General features: G+C 42.0%; 1 protein-coding gene across 2 annotated transcripts in view; it reads right to left on the reverse strand.

The window, feature by feature from the left end:
• Positions 1–15,566, reverse strand: part of PHLPP2 (PH domain and leucine rich repeat protein phosphatase 2) — a 40,762-nt gene that overhangs the window by 19,042 nt on the left and 6,154 nt on the right. For both annotated transcript variants that reach the window (XM_068956442.1, XM_068956443.1), the window contains 5 exons: positions 11,110–11,243; positions 4,889–5,079; positions 4,364–4,489; positions 2,941–3,095; positions 386–532 (listed from right to left, as the gene is read on the reverse strand). In XM_068956442.1, the coding sequence (XP_068812543.1) occupies positions 386–532; positions 2,941–3,095; positions 4,364–4,489; positions 4,889–5,079; positions 11,110–11,243 (753 nt within the window). The remainder of the gene's footprint in view (positions 1–385; positions 533–2,940; positions 3,096–4,363; positions 4,490–4,888; positions 5,080–11,109; positions 11,244–15,566) is intronic.

The following is a 15,566-nucleotide window of genomic DNA, read 5'->3' on the forward strand; positions in this document are numbered from 1 at the left end:
GTTAAGTGACCTCCTAGGCCTGTTAAGTGGCCTCCTAGGGCAAAATTCATTAACCTCCACTATTAGAAAAGTGATTTACACCGGCATATTTTACATAGTTAGAATAGGCAGGAAGTCACAAATGATGAAGAATAACTTGCTAAATGCCAGTGACTTTTTAAACTGCAACTGTATAAATATATTACGCTCTCTTTCAAGGAAAAATAAAGCTTATTGTACATCTTGGTTCTCAACCTTCTACTGGAGTCAAGTCCATGAGTCAGTCTTCACAGAGAAAGCAGGCTGCCTGAGTACTCATACTTTCATAAGTAACATCTTCACTTTGGCTGCGCTCTACCGAAGCACTAAGCAAGTTTATGACCACAGATAAAAGGAATATACTTACTTCAAGAGTTTGCCAGTCTGGCTTGGTAAGTGGTGAAGTCCATTACAGGAAATATTGAGCTCTGTCAGAGTAGAGATCTCACACAGTGATACAGGAAACTCTCCCAGTTTATTATGAGACAGGTTCAGGCTCTTCAACTGAGAAAACCTAATGGCAAGAATACTAGTTAAATCACAAACCTCCATGGTCTCAGAGGCAAAAACATACAAAAAAAAAAACAGTCTTAAAGGCTTTTTTAAGCCTTTGTATATGGACTGATACAGTCAGCTAGCTCTAAACGGTAGTTTCTGCACAAATCCAATTTTAATTCACTGATATTTCATGTCTCATTCGTAATGCTGACAGTGGTCAAATACCACGTTTCTCTTCAGAGACAGACAACAGCCTACCCTGATTCTACCCTGATTCCTGAGAGACCTCCTCCTAGTGACTGTTGCTATGATGATGTTTAGGGAGACTCAAAATCCTCAGTTCACTAAATTTAACTTAAAAGGATTATTTGGAATAACAGTCTACAATAGTGAAACTGCAAAAATAGGAGCTGAAAATGTGAATCAAAACCTGCATTATTTTGAGAATAAAATAAAAGACGGGAATACCATTTCAAGCCAGGCACAGTGGAAGCACCCTCAAGGGCCTAGCAGACTTGTAAAAGGGAAAGTCAAGAAAGAGCTAACTCCTTGCTGAACACCCCAAAGACCTGTAACCTGGAGGCCCCTGAAGGGGATTCCACACTTCAAGTGCCACTTGCTTGGCAGGCTGTACCATAGGTACAGTCACCCAAGTACTGAAGTAGCCCTTACAGACACTACAATCCCACATCTGTGCTTAACAGAAGGCTGCCTATTCCAGTTCCTCTATCAGTGCCTCAGGTCCAAAGGGAGAGAACAAGCAGAGCCTGGGCTGGGGTAATATGCAAAAGGATCTTCTCAAGGTGCTCCTACCTCTTGTTACAGGAAACACAGGTATTTTTCCCAAGTAGTCATGTGACCAAATAATGCTCCCCATCCCAAAGTGGAACCATCAGAAATGAATTCAGCAGGGAAATTAATACCATGCTTTTATAAAACAATTGTGAATCTACTCTGCATGTACCGAACAAGTACTTCTTGGGAACATATAGTTTCATCAGTATGCTCCATCTAGCATATTTTTGCTAGGCAATGGTGATTAGTTCTTATCTTGAAGCACATGTTTTAATATAGGTAGATAAAACAACAAGGTATATTAACTTGAGGGAGAATATTACTGCTTCCATTCCTGGAACGATCTGTGTGGGAACTATGCATCCTATTTCTCCATTTTACTTTGAATTCCCTTTTGTTTTTTCTTTTTCTTGGAATAGGGAGCGTATCTGAAACTCAGACATGGGTTATTTGTTTTGTGAAAGTGCCCTGTCCTATAAATAAGGGCACAGGCACTTTATGCGTGTTGCAACCGCAAATAGACTCTTCCATGACGCGACTGAAAGCCGAAGAGGAAGATGCTGCATTGGTAACAGCTGTCCTAAAGAGAACAAGTAGTATGATGCAAAGATATGAAAATGTTACTGTACACAGAACTTCACAATAATTTTGGATTAAAAAAAAAGGAAACGATCAGGATAAACATACAGATTTCAGTGTTCTCATGAACTGGTTCAACTTTAGCAGATCTATGACAGATCAAAGTTCTCAGCTTTTGGAATCCGAAAATCTGGTCTAGAAGACTAGAATTTTGCTCTCAGTGAAACTGCAAAGAACTCCCACAGTTGAGTGATTTTTTTTCTATATACCCTCACGGATATCCAAGCATGTCATTATACTGTAAGGAAAAAAAACAAAAAACCCCTAGTAACAAGCATCTAGAGATATAAAAAGAAACCAGACTGCAGGTTTGCAAGGCTTCTCAAAATGTATTTCTCTTAAGGCACAATGTGTTCCAAAGACACAGCCATTTGACAATATTACTACAGGCTGCTTAACGGTTCTGAGAACTTCATAGAATGACTTCTCGCATTTTTTTGCATGGCTAGCATAGAGATATCAATGCTCTAATCTTCCTACGAATTGTTATGGTTTTAGGAATTTATTAAGAAAACATTTCTGCAATACTGTTTAATTTACCTGAGATGACTGCATCATACCTCCATCCCACCATACAACTGCCATCCTCTTAAAAGCAGACCATTAGAAGTTCCCAAAGTAAAGGTATGCATTATGCTTTCCCTCACCTTTTATTTTATATCCTAAAATGCTATCTTTTTAGCAAGTAGCAGTATATCACTGCTGCATCTTGCCTATATAAATGGCATATCATTCTGCAAGATTCAGCCCAAACTCAAACAGAATCTGTGGAAGGGAGTTCATGAATACTGTCAATTGTTGGAATCTTAGGCCTGCCTGCAGCATTCAGTTCAGTTTCCTAGTCTCCTCATTTATTAGAGCTTCCAGAAGACCAAGCTTTTACAAAGACATGCACATCCCACCAGAATGGGCAATTCACTCCCTCTTCTCCATCCCTAGGTGGATGTGTCCAGAACCCCCAAAGTAGTAGAAAAATAATTCTCTGCAGACCTGCAAAGAGAGTCAAGACTCCCTGCTCCACTTGGTCTCATAAAATTGTGTCGTAGGTTGAGGTAGGTGATGTCCTGACTGTAGAAGAGGTGCTCAGGTACTTCCTCGAGGCTATAGCATGAAAGATCAACCATGCCAAGTCGCAGAGACACAACCTGAAAAGAAGGAGGAGTTGCAGCTGCGCCAACGTTTTTTTCTGGTTCAGTCTAGTGATAATCTAATGGAAGGCCAAAGCATGCAAGTGGTTTGTTTACCAGCAAGAAAATGAAAGAACCCCCTTGTACCAAACGAAGGTACATGCAGGAAACGGAGTTATGGAGTCCAAGTTTATGCCATTTGCTACTACTGTCTCTGCAAGCCACATGACACGGAGGCATATCTGGATATCAACAACGATGACACACGGAAAGCCTTGCTCTGCCCAGTATGTGCCATGGAGCCTGCCTAAAAGTTAGACCGTAAGACCACCAGCCCAAGGAAGAAAATTGTATTTCTCACTGAGGAAACTGCTGAGGAAGCATAACCTCTTTGAACCTTCCACATGCAAAGATGCAAGTAGCAACAGGAAGCAGCTGACATTCCAGTTCAGTCATTTAGGGATTACAGAACATGTGCTTGGCCTAGCTGTTCCTTCTGACCTTCTCCTGTTTGCTTGCTCAGAAAATATTATTAGGAATATCACTTCTGTTACGATGGACAGGTTTTACGAATTATGTTTTTGCAACATTTCATAAAATCTCTGCAAATATCAGATCTTCTTGTATTAAGTATGCTTTGTCTCCAGTTCTTAGGTGCTTCATTCCAGGTTTTATGACCTGCATTATCCTGTAAATCATTTCATATTTCAAAATATGTTATATATATATATATATATATATAAAACACACACACACACACAGATATGTACACACATATATATATATATGAGGTTAAAGCGTGGCTCAGCATTGAGCTATCTCAATCTAACTGTGCTTTTATGTGGAATAAGGATATAACTCCAAACAAACTACACTCCCCCTGCTGACCTATGATCTCTGTGTTAACTTCAAGCTATCAGTGTGGCCCCCACGCCCATCTGGGCCACAGTTCAGGCAGATGCAGGTATGTCAGCAGGAACCATTCACAGATTTCTACGGCTATGAAGTCAACCAGTCTCTGAGGTTTCTTATAGCTACTCTGAACAGGTGCAATGGGCATGAATAAATGCAGAATTTCTACTGCTGCACAGACAGAGCACCAAGAGAATGCTGAAAGAAAGCCTCTGCAGTACAGAGCACATACAAAAATTAAGAAAGCTGGAAAGCATCCTGGATACTTTCTTCAGCATCGTGGCCTAACATCTGCCTTAAGACCAAACCTGTATCAGAACTCCCTCCAGCTATTTTACCCACCACCATGGCTACTGCAGCCTCCAGAGCCTCACCGTGGATGCCTGTCGGTGCCACCGCTGACATTCTGCCAGCGTTTCAAAGGAAACATGGTATGTTTGTGCTTGGGCTCCAGCAGATGTAAAAGCGAGCGTATACTGCCGACGTTTCATCTCTTCCACCTGCAATGGGAAAAACGAGAACAAAAACAGCTTCCCTAAACTCCAGCAATTTACAACACCGCTAAAAACACAGCTGTAAAGGCATTGGAGAGAAACACAGAAGTAATCCCTTTTAGCATCTTTCTGCTGAAGTGGATCCAATAAGTAATTATTTCTGGGATGCCCATTCGCAACACTGGCTGCTAATATGAAAGCAGAACCAGTGACTCTTCAAGTGTTTTATTAGCCTTAAGATCACCTAAGCAAAGTAAGTAGAAAGGAGCTGTGCTACTCTCTCTGCACCTGTTAATGGAGTAATTTGCTGCAACAGCCTAGATTAACTTTTTGTGGATAACATCCATAATTGTAATCCCTTCTTCCTTCCTAAGCCACAGGAAGCTAACGAAGAAAAAGTCTTACCTTTCCCCCAATGAGAGGCAAGATGTGCATCTTCCCCGTGTGGCTATCTTTCACAGAGGACACAATGAGGCAGGTGCCACAGAGAATTACCAAGCGTTCCGCCCATTTGTGCAGCTGGGTCTTTCCTTTGCGCACGTTATAGATTCCAGAGAGCAGGATGCGATCTAACTGTTCCACTTGGTATGGCTTTTCTGAAGAAAAAGGGACAGTAGCCTTTATTTTCCATTTGTTCTTTATTTTCAGCTGTGAGAGCACAAATAGCAACACAGCTGTTAACATGCAAAATCAGTTATTGCAAAGGATAAGTAAAGACAAGACATATTAGCGTACTCAAGAAAAAAACGCTCATGCAGAAAGACAAGCAACTTCCACAATCAGTGCATTAAGGTTTACAGTTTTGTAATGATGAGTAACCATTATGCCATTATACTGAAAGGCCTACAATGGCAGCTGTGTAGTGTGTTTTTAATCTACAGGCAATTACAGGCCTTGTCAAAGTGATGTACATGCCAAACATCCTTCATTAAAGACCAAGCTGAAAAAGTAGTTGCAGTCTTATTGAGAGAGACTGCTACAGTTGCAGAAGCCACCAAGTAAGTGGCTTCTACCTACTGGGCTTTAAAAGAAGGCCTGGAAAAAAAAACTACGGAAGAATGATGTTATTTCCCTGAAGATGATTCAAACAAAAGGATTAGAGCGCTGACTGGTTGTAGGCTGTGCTACGTGCATTACAACCTGTGGAGTATGCAAGCAAAGGGGCAGAAATCATAGAACAACAACAAAAAGCATGCATTTGAAGTACAAAGTTTTTTATGAATAGCTGAAAAAACAGGCTTGGAAAACGTGAACAAAGTAACTGCCTCCTGCTTGTTACTCTCCTGATCGATAAAATAGGACTTTGCAAACATTCACTGGAAATAAGCAAGACACAATAGAAGACCCCAGACATTGACTATTAGCACCATTTAGCCATTGTAAGGTTATAATTATCATTTTTAGAGATTTTTCTTCCTTTCAATACAGAACACTAGCTGCTTGAGGCAGTGATCTGGCACGAGATCTAAAGTTCTCTATTCATCATAAATCCTAAAATTAGGCATCTAGAAATACAGACCTCTTGTTTTAGGGATACTATTTCAAGGACATCTAGGAATTGGGGCTTCCTATGCTTCCTTCCCCTCAGGACGTCAGAAACGACAATAAAAAATTAACAACATTGATTTTCTGACCAACTATGCACGTGGTTCCACAAAATCTGAGTAGCTCTCCGGCAACTGGAGCGCTCTTTTTCTAGATTCGACAGAATTACTGCATGTTGCATTTCCTAGTCAGACACTATAGATACTTCAACAAGCCAAATAGCCTTCCAACATGAGAAATCCAAAACCAGAAATAGCAAAAAAAGAAAATGAAAAGAGATAAAGGTTTAGTTAAAGCAGGCAGTCAACCTGACAATGAAAAATGTTCATGAAACTACAGCCTCAGTTTCAGAACCACCATGATTGTTATGGTACTCTTCCTGTTGCCAAATCAAACAAAGAACGGAGGGTCTACGTAGACAAATATCCGATGGGCAGCCATCATCAATTTCTCCAGAATGAAATGGAAGATCCTGACAATAGGAAGCTACAGAAGAGCTATTGACGAGAGACTGAAATGCAGAGGCACAATTACTGGAATGTACTGTAGAAGACGAAACAATTCCATAGTTTTTTAGAAGTACTACCAATAGGAAATTAATTTGCATCTTCAATCTCTGTGCAAGAAAAAGCCAAGGCAGTCTTTAAGCTCTCCTCAACAGAAGCAGGTGGCAGACACAACCGTGGACATCGCAGGCACACAGCTCTGACCAGGAGTCATGAACTTCAAACATGAAAAACAGACCTTAGAAAAACAGTACTGCAGGGGCGGGGGGGGACTCTGTATAAAAGAGAGAACTTCAAATACGCTGTATTTGCTACAGTTACTGTCTCTATTTCTTTCAAATGGTCACTTTAAGTAGTCTCACTGACTCTTCACAGCAATGCTTCTAAATCAGGGTCAAACTGTGGCTGTTTGGGCTGTTTGTCATTTTGGTGACTCAAAATGATGAAGCTAAAAATGATCAAAGTAAAAAAAGTAAAAAAAACCCCTCAAAACGATCCAGAAGCTAAAACACAAATTAAACAGGTAGACTTACAAATGGCATGAAGCACCTCGATGAAGCCTCAATAACAAATATTTATGCAGCAATACATATTAGCACTTCTGTGCTGCTCAATATTCCTTTTAAGAAAGAAAAGCAGTACGAGTTATATGTGACACACTACGCTGACAACTGGTATGTTTGGCTGTAATTACGAACAAGGAATCATTATTTTAAAAGGGTGTACCAGAAGATGCATTCTTGGTTCTGCACTATTCACTACTCTTTCCTCAACAAGAGGAAAGTATTTTAAAAGACCGGGACAAAGAACAGGTCAAAATACATAATTATTTTGATGTTCTGAAAGCAGGTGATAAAAAAAAAATGGAAAAAACATAAAACCCTGCACTGAGACACAAAGACCCCTGTCCTTGGAGACAAAACCTATTCACCGAGTCTTTCATGTTCTTCTCAATCAGCTGGACACGAACTACCAGTATGGGACAGACTAGAAGAACTAATTAAATCTACTGACATATAAACCAGAGAACGTACAAGAGGAATGGAAACTGGTACGCAGAAAACACTTACAGAACAAAGAATAATTAAAGGATTGGAAAAAACTCGCTTCAACGACAGACAGAAGAATTTGATCGTTAGTTTATCTAAGAAAAGGTAAAGGTGATAGAATCTTAGTCTAAGAGTACAAAATAGGGAGAACAATTACATAGCAAACTCTTCAGTCTCTGAAGAAAATAATATAACGGAACGGTTAGAGGCTGAAGTTGTCCAAATTAGATGGCTGAAATGGTTATTCTATCCTTCTAATCTGTCATTCTACAATCCTACTTAATAAGGAGGAAATGGGGCTATGAGAATTAATAGCAATGAAGCCCCCAAAAGAACATCTTGATAGGACACTGTGAAGCTTATTTCAATACCTACACTTTAAACCACATGACAAAAGACCAAACTACAATGAATACACAGAAATCTGTTCCAAATTACATTGTTCTTTGATAAAGAAAACCTGCATTTTAGGAAGTGTTTGACACAAGTTAGAAGAGCGTAAAAGAATCCTAGAGACACTTCAGAGTAGTCACAAGCAAAGTAAGAGCATTTCAGTAGATATGAACCCTTTCACACTCTACACTGAATATAAACATTAAATCATTAGAACAGTGCTGCCCCTGGAAACAAACTTTCATTCCACATGGGGCAAGCTAACAGAGCTGGGGAAGAACTGAGAGGCTGCAGCACCTGACAGCCTCTAATAGCCACAAGCCAAAACGCTGAATACACCCCAACAGCAAACGTTCTGAAGTGCGAAATACTGCATTCTTCTCCTGCGAGAGAAATCCATTCACCCTGTCAATTCCTCCTCAAGGTAGACTGACATGCCGTGTTATTGAGATATCAAAAGAACCCACGTGAGAAACACAAGGAAGGCTTCTAATCCTAAAAATGGGTCACATATTCTGTTTTGCTGACTATATATCTTGTTACCCTAGGCTCTGTAATAAAGGAGGAAATATGTTTCGGAGAATTTTATACAGAGCATTGGAGGACTAAAGTCAAACTGCCACCTGATTCTGAATATATTTTACTTTTAATGCACAGCATGTCTCCACCAGATACTAATAATGTCACTGACCTGCAATCTTTGCAGCTATCTATGTGCTGAACTACAAAGAAATACTTACCCTGAAACAGAAATCTCTAGGTACAAAATCATATCCAACTTAAGGTAAGAGCGAGGTGTGGATTGTAGCGTTTCACACTCTTACTCACACGTTGCTTCTCCATTTATCATTTTCATTTCTTTCTTAAATATCTCTTGAGGACTCCTACATACTTAACGTATTCTGATTTTTCTAATCTGACCAGACCTACAAGCTTTCTTGATAAAATAATCAATTGGTTTACAACTTCTGACTGCTGCAAGCCCTAATTTCTCAATAGCAATGGACTCTGTGTCTCGATCTATCCAAGCCCTTTCTTAGTGCACTCTTATTTGTAAGTTCATGAAGTTCCATTCTAAAAGCCACTAGAATTATTGCTCCCTTCCACCTCCATTCCCTAGAATACCGTTTTGGATTGCTATACTAGTTGAAACTTATTTTAACTCAGACCAGACACACATTCTAGACTGCTGAGAGATTCTCCACTCTTCTGTCAACTTAGTAGTCTTCCTATGCAAGCAGCAAGGGCATTAGCAGTGCTGATCACTTCACTTCAGTGGAGCACTGTGACTCTACTGAGCAAAACAGAATTCTACTTCCGCCTTCTAATCTAAACACGCTTACTTTTAGGTCATCCTACCTCTTCCCCCCTCCAAGATAATGAAAAATCTTCCAAATGCTTTTCTGAGGTTCTACTCTCTACTGTTGAGGTATCTTACTGGTTCTACTCTCTACTGTTTAGGTATCTTACTGGTTAAGAAACTCAGGATAATTTTCCAAACATTCAGACTTAATGGAATATTTTAAAAACATAAACAAGTCTGAATGATGGACCAATGAGTTTCAAATTTTAAGAACCTCCCCATCTTAAGTTTATATGCATTTTATCCAAAATAATCCATAAGACAGACCCCAGCAGCTGGTCCTTTGTCTTACTTAGGAAAGCATCTTGATGCCTGTTAGCAGCAGGAACCCGCAGGTATTGAGTAGCCCATATGTATGCCAGACAATGACAAAAACGCTAATTAAACCTGCTGGAAAAATATTCTCATTATTGATTACATATACACCCCACTTCCAGACACAAACCATACTCCAGACTTTCCTTACAGCAAAACGGTAAGCACCTACTAAGCTATCATACTGCTTCTCGGTCCAAAAGTAGGGTTTTAAGTTTGCCAAATTTTAAACGTTTGACATTGTCTATGTTGGGCTGAACGTAGCTAAAATAGTTAGCTATTTATAACAGCAACTTTGTTGAGATGCTCCCATGTTCGGATCAGGGACACGAAGTTTGGCATAAGATACCCTTTACAGTGAGGAACTCTCATCATCCACATAACGAGTGCTTGGATCTGGTCAAGCTGAAAGACCAGCTCCCCACTTTTGTAAGAAAACAGTATTATGGGATCAAAACTGGTATCCTACTCACTGCCACAGCAGTACTGTTTCAAGTACTAGATATTATTAACTAGGAAGCTACACCAATCCCCTGGTTTCCCTATCCCCTCTCAAACGTTTGTGCCACTCACGCTGTAGCACTAATAACAGGCCTGAAGCTGATGTCCAAGGATTTCCACTCTGGATCCCAGCTATTATGTAGCTCCTCAGGTTGTGCATAAGGATAGTCTTAATTTCCAGGCATAGGCAAGCTCCTCTCACTCTTTCCAGCTCTAAGCGTGGACTTGAAAATCACTGTGACCATGCTTAACTCCATACTCCCATTAGCAAGCACACACACTCCCATGCAGTAAGGACAGGCAGGCATCAACAGGCAGAGCTAGCACCTCCAACAGCAGCCTACACTTTATACAAGTCCACCTATAGCCATAGCAGGAATAAAGACAATTCCCCATCAGAGAAAGTCTGTGACCCGCTAAGATTCCCATCTGTCACATCTGACACAAATGGGCAGTTTGGGCTCTAGAGAGCTTCTTCCATTTGGTATGCTGTTGAGGCACGTAAAGATCCCACAACATTCGAGCTCTGAGCTTGCCCATCCAGTCTGAGTCACGGGCCTCTGTCTTCTCAGCATCTTTTTTGAGAGAAAGCCCCCCACTCCTACACCATTCTCTCAGCCAATCTCACACATTCTGTCCCCTGTTCTGATCCCGTTTGGAGCTCTGAGCTGTTTGTCGTAACATCAAAAAATAAAGACAACAGAGCAATCTCGTGGCTTCCTATGGAGTTGTCTTTTCTCCAAGGCACACAGATACAGTCAAGAGAACTACAAAATTCATTATGCTTTTTCTAATTAATTTTGAAAATTATTTTAAGAAAGGCCTACTGATATCTTGTATGTTTGAAGCAGCCACCTATAAACCCAATAGTCAAGGACTTGTGCTTCAGCTGACTTTCATCTCACAGCTAAAGCTATAGGAAGATTGACGGCATGCGCGTATACAAGTTCTTACCACTGTAAAAGCGAATCATACAGCTGAGATCAGAGTTTGCTGCCTCTTCCTGCATTCTGGCAGGATCCTCAAAACCCAAGCCAGCCAAGTAGTCATACACAATCTGAAGGGGTTTTTCCGTGGGCTCCAGTCTCCTGTCGAAACATACAAGAAAGTTCGAGAAGGCAAGAAAGATTTATTATGTCTTATTGCAGTTAAGAGTGTTAAGGAGCACTGACATACTGGTTGTTCTGCTCCTCCAAAAAGGTCTGGCAAACACATATCCTTGGGCTCTGTACTTCCCGCTTGTCAAAACTGTAGCACTTTGAAGAATTACATTGCAGAGGGGAAGCGGAGAGCAAAAGCAACGGGTATAACCCATACAATCCAAAGTGATCATTTTCCATCCATGATTCAAAGAATAGCAGGAGGAAACAGTGACAAGAAACAAAATCAGGAATACTGCACAAAAAAAATCTAGACCCCCCAAAACAAAAAAAAATCCTATTTACAATTATTGAAAGATATAAAAGAACTCTACTTAAACACATTTCTCTTCCAAATACAGCTGGGAGCAAAGCACATGAGAATCCTGCAGAAGGATGACTTCTAAAAAGAAAGACAAGAAAAACAATTTCCCCTTCTCTTTAGATCTCATCAGCGTAAGACTCTCAAACTTTGATAAACCAACTCAAATAGCATGTTTAAATAAAAGACATTTTTAGAACTGCAACATACAGTAGGAAGGATTCAGGGGCTAACCTGAATAAATGGGAGTAACTTCTCCCAAAACATCAGGTTTAGTATATTCAGAACAGAAGAGACATTTTCTGATCTTCTTATCCCACTTCCTCCAGAGATTCTGGATTGTTATTTTCTGCAATAAAACCACAGTTTCTGGCTAAGCTAGAACTTTATTTTAGGGAAAAAAACACCCCTCAATTTAAAAGATTTAGCCCTGAAGATGTAAGATGGAATTAAAATAAATTGTTACAATTGCTCCACTCATTATCCACCATTAAAAATCCTCATTTTTAACCTAAATGTGCCCCATTTCAGGTTCCAGTCACTGGACCTTGTGTTTTAGTCATCTACTTTTTAAGTGGGTGTTTATAAATCAGGAATCAAACCATCTCAGACTTCCTCTTCAAGATGAAGCTTAACATGCTCTTCAAAATTTATTGCAGTACAATGAGTTTACCTTGACTCAAAATCATTTTTTACCACACTCTTTAAAATTTTTTAGCTTATCAGTACTCTGTAAGTGCTAGCACCATTATTGTTTGCTGTATCCATGAAGGGACTATCCAAATAAGGTATGGTGACTTCTTGATTCTTCTCAATATGCTGCAGCATTTATATTCCAGGTTCAAATTATCATCTCTTCTCCATGGGACCCTCTTTTGACCAACGACTTCGTGGAAGAGTCGGGATCCACCTGACTAAGTGGGGCAAAAATATCTTTGGCAACAGGCTGGCCAGTCTAGTAAAAAAAGAGATATAAACTAGGAATGATGGGGGTGAGAGAGAATGACCAACAATCAAGTGAGGGAGTGGCGGATGGGGTTGGCAAGCAGAAGGTCTGGGGTCAAACGAACAGAAGGGACCTTGTAATCAACAAAACGGGGCTGAAGTGAAATCACCCCGAGCATACACACGTAAACAAGGAAGTGCCTACAGGACAACATTATGGGAAAAACTCTCGTACCCTTTCTGGGAAATCAGCATGCCTGGGTGCCTCTCAAGTACTGTTCACTAATGCATGCAGCATGGGGAACAAATAGCAGGAATTAGAAGGCTGTGTGCAGTTACAGCACTACAAGCTCATTGAGAGCATGGAGACATGGTGGGATAGCTCACACGACTGTGACGGATGTGCTGCGACGGACGGATGCAGGCTCTTTAGGAAGGACCGGCCAGGAAGGCAAGTAGGGGCAGTTACCCTTTACATGAGAGGGCAACTGGAACGCATGGAGCTTGGCCTGGGGATAGGTGAAGAGTTAGCTTTGAGCATATGGGTCAGCGTTAGCAGGCACACTGGCATGGGTGACATTTTAGTGGACGTCTGCTACAGACTGCCTGATCAGGAAGAAGTAGATGAGGCCTTCTGCAGATAGCTGGAAGAAGCTTCGCATTTGCAGGTCACAGTCCTTATGGGGGAACCTTAGCCACCCTGATATCTGCTGGAGGGACAACATAGCAGGGCACAAGCAATCCAGAAAATTTCTGGAGTGTGCTGGTGACAACTTCCTAACACAGGTGTTCGAGGAGCCCAAGGAGGAGAAGTGCCCTGTTGGACCTCATACTTACAAACAAGGAAGGACTGACAGGGATGTGAAAGTCAGGGGCAACACTGGCTGCAGTGACCTCAAGATGGTAGGGTTCAGGATCCTACAAGGAGGGAGCAGGGCAAAAAGCAGGATCACAACCCTGGACTTCAGAAGAGCAGACTTTGACCTCTTCAAGGATCTGCTTGGAAGAATCCTTGGAAGCCCTGTAGAGAAAGTATTCAAGGATCATCTCCTCCAAGCTCAAGAATGGTCCATCCTGATGAGCGGGTAATCAAGCAAAAGCAGCAAGTGACCTGCACAGATGAACAAGGAGCTCCTGCCTAAACTCCAACATAAGGAGGAGGAGGAAGGTATAGGTGACCCAGGAGGATTGCAGAGAGACTGAGTGTGCAGGGATGAGGTTAGGAAAACCAAAGCCCAGCTGGGCTCTGTCCCAGAGGAGGGACGTGGAGGGCTACAAGAAAGGCTTCTACAAGTTACCTTAGCAGCAAAAGGAAGGCCAGGGAAAACATGGGCCCACTGCTGAATGGCGCAGGGGACCTGGTGACAAAGGACATGGAGAAGACTGAGTCTTCAGGAATCTGAAGATTCTCACCGGTCTTCAGGAATCTCAGGCTTCTGAGACCAGCGGGAAAGTCTGGAGCAAGGAAGATTTACCCTCAGTGGAAGAAGATCAGTTTAGGGAATATTTGAACAAATTGGACATGAACGTGTGGGAACGTAACAGGATGCACCTGTAAGTGCTGAGGGAGCTGGCCAATGTCACTGCAAGGCCACTCTCGATAATCTTTGAAAGGTCATGGCCATCAGGAGACATTCCTGAGGACTGGAAGAAAGCAAATCTCTCCTGTCTTCGAGGAGGAGGATCTGGGAAACTACAGGCTGGACAGCCTCACCTCAATCCCCAGGAAGATGATGGAGCAACTAATCCTGAGCACCGTTTCCAGACACAGGAAAGACAAGAAGGTGATTGGGAGTAGTCAGCACGGATTTACGATGGGGAAATTGTGCTTGACCAACCTGATAGCCTTCTACAATGAGATAACTGGCTTGGTGGATAAGGGAAGAGCAGCAGATGTCACTTATCTTCTCTTTAGTGAGAATTTTGACACTGTCACTCATAACATCCTCACAGATAAGCTGATGAAGTACAGACTAGATAAGCGGACACTGAGGTGGATTGAAAACTGGCTGGACAGCAGAGCTCAGAGGGTTGTGATCAGCGGCATAAAGTCCACCTGGAGGCCAGTCACTAGTGGGTATCCCAGGGGTCAGTACTGGCTCCAGTACTGCTTAACATCTTCACTGATGACCTGGCTGATGGGACATAGTGCATCCTCAGCAAGTTTGCTGAGGACACAAAAGGGAGGAGCGGCTGATACACCAGATGGTTGTGCCATCATTCAGAGGAACTTCAACAGGCTGGAGAAATGGGCAGAGAGAAAACTCATCAAGTTCAACAAAGGGAAGTGCAAAGTCCTGCCTCAGTCAGAAATAACCCCATGCACCAGTACAGGCCAGATGTCGATTGGCTGGAAAGCAGCTGGAAAGAGAAGGACACGAGGGTCCTGGTGGACAACAAGTTGAATATGGGCTAGCAATGCAGCCTCATGGCAAAGAAAGCCAACAGTATCCTGGGCTGCATTAGGAAGAGCATCACCAGCAGTTTGATGGAGGTGATCCTTCCCCTCTACTCAGCACTGGTGAGGCCACACCTGGAGAGCTGTGTCCACTTCTGGGCTGTACAGTACAAGACAGACATGGACCTGCTGGAGTGAGTCCAGTAAAGGGTCACAAAGATGACCAAGGGGCTGGAGCATCTCTCATACAAAGAAAAGCTCAAAGGGCTAGGACTGTTTAGCCTGGAGAAGAGAAGGCTCGGGGGCGGGATCTTATCAATGTGAATAAATATCTCATGGGAGGGTGTAAAGAAGATGGAGCCAGACTCTTCTCATTGACAGAACAAAAGGCAGCGGGCACAAATTGAAACACAGGAGATGCCATCTGAACATAAGACAACACTGAAACAAGTTGCCCAGAGAAGTTGTGGAGTCCTCATCCTTGGAGATATTTAAGACGCGACTGGACACAGTCCCGAGCAGCCTGCTCTAGCTGACCATCCTTGAGCAGAGGTTTGAACTAGACGATCTCCAAAGGGCCCTTCCAACCTCAGCTACTGTGATGTTG

This window comes from Struthio camelus, chromosome 10, assembly GCF_040807025.1.
Source record: "Struthio camelus isolate bStrCam1 chromosome 10, bStrCam1.hap1, whole genome shotgun sequence".
Lineage (NCBI taxonomy): Eukaryota > Metazoa > Chordata > Aves > Struthioniformes > Struthionidae > Struthio > Struthio camelus.